General features: G+C 42.6%; 1 protein-coding gene across 1 annotated transcript in view; it reads left to right on the top strand.

Annotated features, from left to right (window-relative positions):
* Positions 1 to 12,832, top strand: part of LOC143440765 (vomeronasal type-2 receptor 26-like) — a 40,676-nt gene extending 27,844 nt beyond the window's left edge. Inside the window, exons 4-7 of the mRNA XM_076927547.1 lie at positions 1,004 to 1,801; positions 3,750 to 3,989; positions 8,073 to 8,196; positions 10,414 to 12,832. Coding sequence (XP_076783662.1) covers positions 1,004 to 1,801; positions 3,750 to 3,989; positions 8,073 to 8,196; positions 10,414 to 11,369 — 2,118 coding nt within the window. The 3' untranslated portion in view covers positions 11,370 to 12,832. The remainder of the gene's footprint in view (positions 1 to 1,003; positions 1,802 to 3,749; positions 3,990 to 8,072; positions 8,197 to 10,413) is intronic.
* Positions 12,833 to 13,597: the final 765 nt, after the last annotated feature.

Consider the following 13,597-nt stretch of genomic DNA (forward strand, 5'->3'; position numbering starts at 1 on the left):
TTCAAAACCAAATTAAACCAAACCAAACCAAACCAAACCAAACCAAACCAAACCAAACCAAACCAAACCAAACCAAACCAAACCACAACACATAATCCCACATGTTACACTTCCAAGAACTATCTCTTTTGAGATCATGGTGCAATCTCTTTCTCAATAAATTGAGAAATCAGACTCCCATTTCCTCTCAAATCTGGAAAGGCACACAATGGTGGCCTGATAAGAGCTCATAATTCATTTTTTTTTTTTTTTGCCAGGGACAGCAAGATGGCTCATTGGGTAAAGTGCTTGCTGCAAAGCCTGATGATCTGAGTTCGAGCCTCTGGAACCCACAAGGTGGAAGAAGAAAACCAGCCCCCACAGTTTGTCTTCTCTCCACATGCATTATTCCAGACAGGCAGATGGATAGACAGACAGACAGATGGACACATACCTTTCCAACCCACCTCCAAGCCCACCTCCACATGAATTTTCAAAAGGAACATCCTAACAGCTGTGTGTAAACAGTAGAGTCACACCGAGCCTAGCTGAGCAGCAGGAAACAAATATAGGAGTGGGCAGTGGGAAGGACAGAGGGGGAGATGTAAACCAGTAAAGATATGATTCTGGGCTTCCATCCAGAAGCCACAGAGCTCTCTTCGATGATGCGTTAATGAAGGGCCCACAGCTGCTTAGAATCAGCATGATTGCCAGAGCATGATGCTCAAGTCCTTTCAGGAAAATCTTTATGATTTAGATTTTAACAGTAATCTATGTGTATGTGTTTGCATATCTATACAACAGGCAGAGGAGGAAGGCAGAAACAGGAGTCAGATTTCCTGGAGTTGGAGTTACAGGCAGTTGTGAGCCACCAGATGTGGGAACCTGAAATAGGACTTGGGTTCTCTACAAGATGAGCAAGGGCTTGTGCTGCTGAGCCTCCTCTCTAGCCCCATCCTTCTCACATTCAAACCTGAGTCCTGAATCTCATCTACTCTCTTATTGCCTGGCTCTCCCTTGACAGGTCAGTTACGCATCTTCACTACCCAGCCTGAGTGACAAGATCCAGTTTCCATCCTTCATTCGGACCCTGACTAGTGACCTCACATCCTCCCATGCAGTTACCCAGCTGATAATTCATTTTCAGTGGTCCTGGGTGATCATTCTGGCCCAAGATGATGACTTTGGGCAGCAGGCCAGCTCTCTGGCCACTCAGCAGCTGAGTCTAGATGGTGTGTGCATTGAGTTTCACCTCCATGTCCCTTCCCAGAGGTCTTTGGGAAAGATTGAAGAGACTGTCCAGAAAATGCAGAAATGTACAGCCAGAGTTGTTCTGGTTTTCTTAAGCAATTCCAATTTTCAGCTCATCTTGTATGGTTTGCTGGCTGTCCCTGTCTCAGGCCAGGTGTGGGTCAGCAAGGACACTCTGCACATGGCACTTGCTCTGACCATTCCAGGCATTTCCCAGGTGTTGCAAGGCACATTTGGCCTTCTGTATCACAGCAGCAGGGCAATTGGCTTCCCTGAGTTCCTTGCTCACCTGCGCCCCAGCCAGACCCCAGAAGACATGTTTATAAAGAAGTTCTGGGAGTTCACCTTTGATTGTACATGGCCCAGCCAGAACAGCACAGTGACAGAGGGTGTCCAGTTCTGCTCAGGGAATGAGAGTTTGAAAAATAAACAGCATCCTTTCTCAGAAGTGAGCAATATTGATGCTGCTTACACAGCTGTCTACAGCATCGCCCATGCCCTGCATGATATGCTAACTTGTGAGCACCAGGATGGGAAAGGAACAGACTCCCAGGACTTCCAGCCCTGGCAGGTAAGAGAGACATGTGTGGCGTGGATGGTTCAGGGATGGTTGGGGAATGGACATAATGCTTTTTACTAAGCTATGGAAGTGTTGCAGACTTGGTGTGCTTCAGCAAGGAAGTCCCATCTTTACAAATGAGAGACATCATGGAAGCTGCATTGGAGGAGTCCATGCTGTCTATGTGAATGAATCCAGTCCTGTACTAGTACAAGATGCCTAGAACAATTTAATTTTTATATAATAGTAAAGTTTTTACTGTCCCAAATTTGAGCTTAGATATTTTTAGTACAGGCATGCTGAAAGTCAGAATTTAAAGAGATATCAAATTATATATATATATATATATATATATATATATATATGCATATATGTGTGTAGGCAAGCAGGCCCATGTGGAGGGTATGCATAGGTGTGTACATACATGTGGGAAGGTCTGAGGATGATGTGAGAAATTGCCCTTCAATTACTCTTCTTCCTTATTCTTTGGGGCATGGTCTCTCACTGGGTTCAAATGAACCCAGACCGTGTTCATTTGGCTAGTCCTGCTAATCTGCATGTTCTAGGCATCACCTGTCTTCACCCTCTGAAGCTGTAGTTACAGAGGGACTGCCACATGCACTTGACATTTAGGAGGGTTCTGGGTATTTGAAGTTCTATCCTGAAGCTTGTGTGGCAAGAACTTTAATGACTAAGTCAACTCCCATGTTCTTACCTCATTTTCTATTTATACACTACACACACACACACACACACACACACACACACACACACATATGTCATTTTCTACTATCTATCTATCTATCTATCTATCTATCTATCTATCATCCCAAATCTTCAAGATAACCCTTGGAAGACACATTGCTCACTGATAGGTAAACTGAGGCTGGTGCTAAGAAGGGGTTATATGTTTTTCATAACCTTCAGTGAGATTATCTGAGTCTATATTGTATGCTTGATGAATATACTTTTGAACCAGAAGAACAGTGATAGCTGTTGGCTTTTTGGCTGAGATGAACAGATTAAAAATTACAGGAGACCAGGCTTGATGATTCATGCCTGTCATCTTAATACAAAGGAGATTGAGACTTCCCGGCCAACCTGGACTACACAGCAGGATACTATCACAAAATACCATATATGAGTGTGGTGATAACTGTGTGTAATCTAGGATGAAGATGTAAAGTAAATGAAGGAGGGATAAGCAAGAGAAGGGCCAAGTGGGGCCTGAGAATCCTGTCTGTCAGGAAATACCTGAGGTCTGAACCAAAGATAAGAAATCTCACTATGGGAAGAAGTGATAGGATTACAGATGGTAGGGACAGCATGTGCCAACACGCTAGAACGGAGACAAATAAGATGAACCACATGTGTGGCACTGAAGGAGTGGGACAGACTTGTCAGAGTGATTGGGAGGCCTAGCTGGGCTGGGGCCAGTCTGTGGCAGCCTTGCTAGGGTTTGGAGTCTGGAGAGTCTGATGGGAAGTTTGAGACAATCATGCCAAAGGAGACCCTGGAGCCAGCACCACATTGTGACATTTTGGGTTCAATTTTAAGGTTGGTGAGATGGCTCAGTGGGTAAAGGCACTTGGCCTCAAGCATAAGTTCAATTCCTGTGTCCCACAGTTAAGAAGAAGACGACATTTCTAAGAGTTAATCTTTAAAATTTCCAATGTGTGTTGTGTATGAGATTCTCTCTCTCTCTCTCTCTCCCTCTGTCTTACACACACATACACACAGTGCAATATGTTTAAATAAGAAATGGACTATAATTATTATTATTAATTTAGTAAAATTAGAACATTTCTTGCGAGTCCCTGAAAATATCACTTGTCCTTGAGCTGTCATATGCCTAATGGGAACACTTTTTGGTTGAAGTGTCTGTGTTACTGCTGAGGCTATTTGCCGTCGTCCTTGGACAGACCCCGTCCAATGTTCAATATGTCCCTTCATTCCCCAGCTGCTTCATGCCCTCAGAAAGGTGCACTTCAAGACTCCTGATGGAAATAAGATCATGTTTGATGCCAATGGAGATTTGGTGACACAATTTGATATTTTCCAAGGGCAGAAGACCCCCACAGGTGTATTCCATTTGGTCCATGTAGGCATGATAGACCCTCAAGTATCTTTGGGGAACAGAATGATGGTCCAGTTGAAGGAGGATCTCCAAGTGAGTGTCCTGAATGCAGAGATAACTCTTGTCCTAGTGTTTCAAAGTCTCAGGGAAATTCCAAGTCCAAGGTTCCTCATGTCTACTTGTACATGAAGTCGATGTTGTTCTGGATTAGGCCAGTACATTTGAACAGATTATCCTTTTTCCTCTGAATGATACTGATTGATCCAGAAAAATATATAAATCAGAGGTGAGATTGGAGAGATGTCTCAGTGGCTTGGTATGCAAGTACAAAGTCCAGACCTTGGATCTCCAGTAATCTTGTACATGCTAACTGGGTGATGTGGCCTGCCTGTAATTTCATTGTTTGAAAGTGGAGACAAGGAGATGCCCCAAACAAGCTAACTAGTAGAACTCCCCATAACAGTTATCTATGGGTTTTACTTTGAGCCTCAATGTGCATAGTGGAAAAATCAATGGAGAGTGATTAACAATATCTAGGTTAATGGAGAACATTAACCTAGGGCCTCCACTGCCCTATGTACATATATTCACATAATCCCATGTAGCTGCCAAAGCACATACACATATTTCCACCATACACATGTGAAAATGAAAGAAAAAACATACTAGACTCCCAAAATAGAATCAGTATCTGTATCTGCTTTTTTCTTTTCTTCCTTTTTTTGAGGGTTTTATCATCGTCTGTGTTCAGGGCCTGCTCTGTGAAGAAGATATTGACTCACTAAGCCAATACCTTTCCACAGGCCACCTAGGAAGTAGATTCAGCAGACACTCTTGGGTTACTTGCTGTGATAAATTTACCCATCTATGACAAATACCCGAGAAACAGTGTAAAGCAAGAAAAGGCTTTTATTGACTCATGGTGTGAGAGGTCCAAGTCCAGATGGACCCATTGCTTTTGGTGTGTGTGGTTGAGGCAATATGTCTTGGCAGCAGGCATGTGTGGTAGAAGAGGTTTCCAATTCACGAGGCCCAGTTAGTGTGAGGTGGCACTATAGAGAAATTAAATAGATTAACACATTAAACCTTACCAATGCATCGCCCCTGAGTCACACTTCCTCCAATTAGGTTCCATGTCCTATTTCCTCCTTCTGTGAGAAGCCCTTCTAATTAATGTTGCAGTCTACCATGACTGGATAGCTCCTCTGAGCTTGGCACAAAATGGAGGACTTCCTTTACTAGCAGGGCTTCTCCTTCTCTGATGTTGTCTGGAGAGCCTGACTTTCAACATCCTCTACCTGGGGAAGGTTAAGTAGTCCTTGGCAGACGTACAAACTTCCTTCTCTCCCTGATAAAAAACCATGTAGCAAGTCCTTGGGATTCCTGGAATGCCTCTCAATACAAATGTGCTATCCATAGAACTTTAAACTCTAGGCAATAGTTTTCATTTATCCTGCAGCTCATCCCTACTCTCCAAAGTCTCTCTCTATATATAATCTGGTTCATCCTGAATAAAGTCCCCACAATAAAAATATGTGCATGAACTAAGATTGTCTAAGAGAGCTGTTTCATTGAAGACAGTCGAAGAAGGCCTTTGTCTATACGAGCTGTAATACTAAGATCCTCAGAGATTCAACCCCTCCACCCCCCATATAGCTGAAACAGGATCCTGCAGACCTACCTGAAGTAGAAACTTAAGGGTTTTTTGAAAGTCAGTTGTGTTAATATGTGTTTTGTTGGGAAAAATATATAAAAGAATGTTTCCTGAGTGGATACAAGTTAAAGACTAAGACAGACTTAGAAAGGAATGTTTAGCTAAAATAGAAGAGTAAAAATGTTTTGATAAAACAAACACATGAAAGGACACATGATAAAGGATTCTCGGCTAATGACACACATGTATTGTTTCACATTACACTATATAGTTGAGCTCCATATGTTGAGACTTCATAGGGAAAAATGCACCAAAAAACTTCTGGTGGTGTGTTGCAGTTTCTTCCTGCTTCTTTAGACTTGAGCTGATTGACAGAATGATGTCAATTGACACAAATGCACATGCTAAGACAAAATATGTGCTAAGACAAGACCAATGGAAGACATGTGATATTCAGAGGGCATATAAAAATCGATGGACAGTGCTGGAGGCTGACATATAAAGCTGGCTATATAAATATATAACGCTTGTTGGTCTTGAGTCTTCACTGATCTTCACTGCATTGAGAGAGACGGAGCTGAGAACTTCTCCTGGAATTCCTCTGGGTCCCTACTACTGACTCATGCTGAGGCTGAGGCCTGGATAACTCTGCTAGATAGTGTTACTACTGCTGATTTGTGTTTTCTATCTTGACTCTACTAAACTAGACTACTGATATATCCATAAAATGTTTATGAATGGATCGAGCTGTGACTACTGACCTTTATAAGTAAACTGATGATTTCCAAACAACACAGATGAAAATTACAACCCCCCCATTTCTAAATAGTTCAACTTCCTCCATATCCTTTCTTTTCCACTCCCCCTGGTGGGTAATGGACTAAAAGGGTAAAATATTTAAAAACCATCATTAAATATAAAATTTAAAAGTTAATGTTATACCCACCCACTCCAGACTCTGCCTCATCCTTCCAGCCTGATGTGTGGTGGTGTTTAGGAACTGGAGGATGTGAAACCACAGCTGGACCCCAAAATACATACAAGGCCTGGTCTACAAAATAATTCATGAAATTAGGAGTCCACTGAGGAACTGATCCATCCATTGATTAGGTCAGATGCATCAAGATCCATCATTCTTCAAAAACACACCATCTGGTACCAATGGTCCAACACAGAAGACTTTAGGAAACATCTGAGGTTCAGACACTAACATTTATTAACAAAATGATCAGCTGGTTAGAGATAAGCATGTCTCTGTGTGTAGTCTGATGCCTAGAAATGCCTCAGATCCCTGTTCTCTGCCAGTCGACAAAGAGTCCTGTCTTCTATAACTTTGTATACTTTGTCTTGGTGACATCTCCTGTCAATGGTGGGCTTAAAGTTTCCACATGAGAATGAGGTTCCCATTCTTGGATCTGTCAAACATAAAGAACACACGCTAAGTGTTCAGAGGATTCATTTAAAATACTTTTCAAAGGGGTTGATCTGGTTGGGATTTCTGCTGCCTTCTGTTGTGACAGATACCTCAGCATCCCACCCTTCTGTCTTGATGATCCTTGCATGGAGGTAGAGCTGTGTTAAGAGAAACCAAGTCAGCTCTTGCAAGTCCCATGAAAATAGGAGGAGCACTGAGTGTACTCTGAAAGTGTGTGTGTGTGTGTGTGTTCATAGAGTCAGTATCTACAATTTTTATCTTTTAGAAGTATGAGGCCACTTTATTATTAGACTTTACATGAAAAACACAGGACAGTCAAACTTTAAATCTTAACATCTTCACAGAGAGGGAGATGGGGAAGAGGAAGAAAGACAGCCATGTCTTCTGAGTTAGGCATGGAGCCCAGCAAGCACCCACAAAGCTGCAGGGAGCATCAGAGAAAGAGAGAAAGCCAAGAGCAAGAAGGGAAGCATGGCCAAGCTATGGGCTGTTTCCAGAAGAAAGAAAAAAAGAATAAATAAGGAAACATTAAAAATGATGGTTTTCTGAGTAACTGAGACAAGCAGCCTGACTTTACAGAATGGCATGGCAGTGCTTCTGTATGTCTGACCATATTATAATTGTTTTCCTTGTTTATTATGCATGCATGGGTATTTTGCCTGTATGCATATTTCTGTATTATGTGTGCATCTGTTGCCTACAGAATCCAGAAGAGTGAGTTGGATCCTCTGGAACTAGAGTTATACTGTGAGGTGCTCTGTGGGTGCTGGGAATTGAATCCTGCTTCTGTGAGTGAGCAGCAAGTACTCTTGACAGCTAAGTAATCTCTATAGCCCTTTACCTTTAATTGTTAACATGAGCTTCAGAGAGATCAGAAGCCAACCCCTCATACTGTTTCCTATAGTTTTGAAGCCATTACCTAAAGAAACTATATGTACAATATACATTACGTACAACAGTACCTCTACAGTTTGGCATCACTTGGGACAGAAATGTTTTTTGAAAGGCCTCTCATCTAGTTGAATGAGAGGAAACTGTTCTGTTCTGCTTCTCAGGCTGAGGTCAAGCATCTGTATCCCTAGAGAGTCACTGGTGACACTATGCTCCTTGTTATTAGGTGCCCACCTCTATCTGCAGTGAAAGCTGCCCTCCAGGGTTCAGCCAAGTGCCCCGACTGGGAGCCCCACACTGCTGTTTTGATTGCAGTCCATGCCCCGAGGGACAATTTGCAGACCAAAGAGGTGAGAACATATGGATCTGGAGTTTGAGGGACCCAAAGGGCATTGTGAGCATCCTGCATTTTTCCAATATCTTAGTAACTGTTCTAAAGTTTTAAAGAAACATCATGACCTAGGCAATTTCTAAAAGAAACTTTTGAAACAGATTTTTCACAGGCTGAGTCCATGGCTATAATGTCAGGCCATGTGGCAGGAGGCAATCAGGCATGGTGTTACACCAGTATCTGAGAGCTTAAGTTCTGATCCACAGGCAGCATGCAGTTATTAATGTGGAGAGTGGACCTGGTATAGAATTTTGAACTCTCAAAGGCCATATCTCATGACACACCTCCTCCAACAAGGCTATAGCTGCTCCCAATCTCTAACTGCCCAGCATGTAGGAACCAGATGCTCAAATATATGAGCCTATGGGTACCATTTTCATCCATACCACCTCACCCATCTACTGAGGTGTACCAGTTTCTGCTTTCCTGTGGACTTAGGTAGGAACACCATTGAGAATGCTTCCTTTATAATTGTGCCTTGATAAGCGCTTTATTGAGATTGTATAACTGTATGAATTTTCCCTTAGTAAACACTGTAAGAATAAATGTGTTTCTATTCCAGCCCTTGCTTCGAATAATGATTCAGAGACACATGCATTAAAGGCTTCAGTCACTATAACTGGGCAGATTCTGAGCTATTCTAACCTGAGAATGCTGGCCTTGCCCACTTCCCAGCCCCATGTTCCATCACCTGCCATCTAGGTCTTGACATGGCAATTTCTTTTTCATGTGTGTCTTGATGGAAAATGTTGGGGATTGTTCTGTGCACTGTGTCCTCAGGTGCTGACTGCTGTAACCAGTGATCTGGTTGAAGTCTAGACACTGACATTGTCAATCATCTCTTTCTCAATGATGTGTAAAAATCCTATTCCATTACCTCTGATTCAGCCTATAGCTGGGCAGAAGAGAATAGGCTGGAACTTCAGATATCCATCAGGCATTGCCAAGCAATTGCAGAGTGTGAGAGGAAGAAGAGAAGAACCAGGAGGATTCACAATGGGCTGGGAAGTAGGAAGCCATAGAGAATTAGAATAGATGAATGTCTGCTTATTATGTCATGTTTAGCTTACTTACTGTGAAATACAGTTCCATTTTGAGATACTGATGGACAGGACTTTAACAAATCAATATTCTGGGCACAAATCTGTCTAAAACACTTGTTAATACAACCTTTTACTATTGCAGAAATTCCAATCACTAAAAAGGTCACATAATTGAAGTAAATTCTGGCTGGTCAGTGTAGTCAACTCAGTGATTTCTAGGCTCAGTAGAGATCCTGTCTCAACAACCAAGGTGGACAGGGTCTAGAAAGATGGGTCAGCAGTTAGCAGCACCCACATGGTGCCTCCTAACTCACAACCATGTGTAACTCCAGTTTCAGGGGATCCGATGCCATCTTCTGACTGTCGTATATACCACACATTCACATCATAGTCATGTATATGTATGGACAAAACACTCAACAAGTAAAATAAAGTAAATAATCCTTAAAAAGAATAAGTTGTTGAGACTAGGAAAATGGGGTTGAACACTCACTGTCAGCCTTCACAACCTGAGATCAGATCCTGAGACCCACATGGTGGAAGGAGAGGACCAAAGTCCTGACCTCTAAGTGCACACCAAGGCATGTTTGAGTCCACACACATCATATACATACCAAAATGTATAAATATATAAACTATATATAAATATGAATAAATTGTATTAGAAAGATAAGGTGTGGGAAATGATTGAGAAACAATATCTGATGATAATTTCTGATCTCCACATGCATGTGCACCCAACATACATACATGTATACACAAACATGGCCACACATAGACTCATAAATTAGGTATAGTTCTGCAGTGTTATAATCACAGCACTCAAGAGGGTGAGGAAGGAAGTTGAGGAGTTCTAGGTAATCTAATACTCAGCTACTACAAGGCCAGCCTGAGTTACAGGAGACACTAATTCAAGACAGAAATAACCCCTCCCACATAGATATAGAGTGTGCATTTTTCTTTGTGGCTTTACCTCTAGTATTATCCATTCCAGCCCTGGTCACCAAGAATAATTTATAAATATATTACTTGATGGAGAGGCTACATGAGAAGTTAATGTTTGGGATACCTTCCTTCAGAGCTAGTGTAGTTCCTATAGTGTTACAGAAATGGTGTCATTGTGTCTCCCATAGACATGAAGAGATGTCTTCTGTGTCCCAAGGAGCAGTACTCGAGCCACACCAGAGACCATTGCCTGCCCAGGACAGAGATCTTCCTGGCCTTTGAGGAACCATTGGGATTCATATTGGCTTTGGTGGCACTGTTGCTGGCTGGTCTGGCTGTCCTGGTTCTTGGAGTGTTTCTGAAGCACCAGGATACACCTGTGGTCAAGGCCAACAACAGAACTCTCAGCTACTTCCTCCTGATCTCTCTTTCCCTGTGTGCCCTGTGTGCCTTGCTCTTCCTTGGGAGACCCACAGTCACCACCTGCCTCCTCCGTCAGACCACCTTTGCTGTGGTGTTCACAGTGGCTGTCTCCTCTGTTCTGGCCAAGACTCTCACAGTAGTCCTGGCCTTCAGAGTTACCAGGCCTGGGAGCAGGATCCAGGTATGCCTGAGCCCTGGTGCTTCGGCCTTGGTGGTCCTCATTGCTTCCTTCATACAGGTTGTTCTTTGTGGGGTGTGGTTGGCCACCTCCCCACCATTCCCAGACAGGGATATGGTCTCAGAGCCCCGGCACATTGTCATCCAGTGCCAGGAGGGTTCTGGTGCCACCTTCTTCTGTGTGCTGGGCTACTTGGGTTTCCTGGCGGGGGGTACCTTCTCTGTGGCGTTTCTGGCCAGGGGCCTTCCAGATGTCTTCAATGAGACCAAGTTCCTCACCTTCAGCATGCTGCTCTTCTGCAGTGTCTGGACGGCCTTCCTGCCCCTGTACCACAGTGCCCGAGGGAAGTCCACTGTGGCTGTAGAGATCTTCTCCATCCTGGCCTCCACTGCTGGACTTCTGGGTGGCATCTTCATCCCCAAGTGCTACATCATCTTGCTGAAACCGGAGAAGAACAACCCTGCCTGCCTAAGGCAAGGCCACCAGGCACAACACAATAGGCAGTGTGAGGTGTTCCAGAGAAGTTGTCCATCCTCAGGGTAGTCACCAGAACCAAGTGTATGATTTTGATTCACAGTTTCTTTGTGGATCAAAAGGTATTTTAAAAGGCTGATCAAGATTCAAGTGAGATACTTAGGAGAAAACACAAATTAGAGTGGACATATAGATGTTCAGAGTGGACATACAGATGGTTACTGGCTATTCTCTCCAAGTGTATTGCTAAAAGTTCTCACCATTAAAGTTTGTTAAGGAGAGCTTGGAAGATGTCTCAATGGGTAAACATGCTCGCCAGTATGCATGACATCTTGAATGTGATACCCGAACCCACATGGTAGAAGGAGGGAAGTGACATTCCTTATTTATTCTCTGACCTCTGCTTGGTAATCAAAGCATACCCCTCACGTGCATACCTTTCGGGGACCACTCTGCCAAATGTTGGGACCCACACTTCCCCAAGCTTTGGGGGCTAAATTATCAGAGCCTTCACTGCTGCTCCGGTCCGCAGGCAGGGTTCAGCAAGAGAATGAGTGAACGTGGACTCAAAGAATGGAGACCAGATAAAGTGTGATTCAGTCCCATTTATTCTCAAGTCTTTCTTCTTCTCTCTTTCCAAGTCCCCTGTTCTCAGTCCAAGTCTCAAGAATCGAGTTCCTAGTCCCTAGTGCCTCCAAGTTCCAAGTTTTTCAGTACCCTCTTCTGTCTGCCTCTCACCTTTTATAAGTCTGACTTCTAAAGTCACGCCTTTAAGTCATGCCTTTTTTTTGCACAAGTAACGTGCATTTATCTTTTTTATTTTATATTTTATTTACATTTAAGATGCCATCCCCTTTCCCCATTTCCCCTCCCTAGAAAACTTCTGTCCCATGGCCCCCTTTCCTTTTTGCTTTTATACAACTTTTAAAAAATGTTAATCAAAGGATTTATAAGTTTGGTAATGCTCAATCAGAAGCATAACCCAATACCCAACCTAGATATAAAAACTATCTTTGACTGGTGGAGACATGTGAACATCTGCCTCCATGCCCCCTCTCTCTTTCTCTCTCTCATCACCTAGCTTCTCCTCTTCTTCATCTTCTCTCCTTACTCCATATCTTCCTCTCAGTACTCCTTCCCACTTAGCTCCTCCTACATATCACTCTACCTGTTAAAGTAAAACTTTTCTTTCAAAATACAACTAGAACATACTTATTCCTAATTGTACCAGTGAGGTACAAGATAGTCCTAATACCCAGTCCATCATTTTGTTGACTAACCAGAACCTCTGTCATCTCTTCTAACTAAAACCCTTACTTTTGATCCTGGCTTATTTTTGGCTTTAGAATGAATGTCAGTTGGAAACCATCTACTCAGATCTTTTCTCTCAAAGTAAATAGCCAGGATTGGCTATGAGACTATAGGTCTTCAACCCCGTCAGAAATCCAGAATGACTGAGTTAACTGAAGTTATGGGAAGCACTAAACGTAGCTTCTAAAACTTAGCCAATTTATAGAGAACGCTGAACACCTGGAAAGCCCCTATGCTACCGAACGTTGGAGCATCAAATCTTCAGCCTTCTGGCCCAGAGTCATCTGACAGACCTTAGTGATGCAGGATTATTAAGGGCTGATTACTCTGTCTAGGCAGATATAATCAGTCGACTATTCTGCATGTGTGTCCTTTTCTGGACAGTAATTTGTCTGTAGATGGAAAGAGGCAATTCTTGCCTAGTGGCTGTCACCACACAACTGGAGTAACTCCAAGGATGCTCAATTTCTTCTTAGAATCCACAACAGGAAGCTGTCAGGAGCAGACAGGTCTCTAATCAGAATGGACGTTAATATATAAATATTTGTAGCATCAATTCTATGGACTTCTGATGTTTTGAAAACCAACTATCCATGTAAGGTAGCCTGGACTGTTGTCTGTTCACTCCTCTCAGCTATTTCTAAATAAAATATGGGAAACCTCCTAACAATAAACTCAAAGCCATGAATTTGCTATAGTCCCTTAACTCATAGGTTAACCGTCCCAAATCAGTTAAAAAAGTTAAAGAAGGACTGGGTCTAAACCTCGTATTCCTAAATGTGTTATACAGGCACAATGCCCATGAGAGTATCAATATTCATCTCACTTTTATATCAATAAGAAGCTCGTACCAATGAAAAACTTAAATTTGAAATCAAAGTAAATTTTGTACTATTTAAGAAATTATAACCTAATCTTGATAATAATTATACAGATTTCTACCAATAGGTTATGGCTATGCAATAAGTCCTAGCTAATCCTCCCTG

The sequence above is a fragment of the Arvicanthis niloticus genome, chromosome 30 (genome assembly GCF_011762505.2).
Source record: "Arvicanthis niloticus isolate mArvNil1 chromosome 30, mArvNil1.pat.X, whole genome shotgun sequence".
NCBI classification, from domain to species: domain Eukaryota; kingdom Metazoa; phylum Chordata; class Mammalia; order Rodentia; family Muridae; genus Arvicanthis; species Arvicanthis niloticus.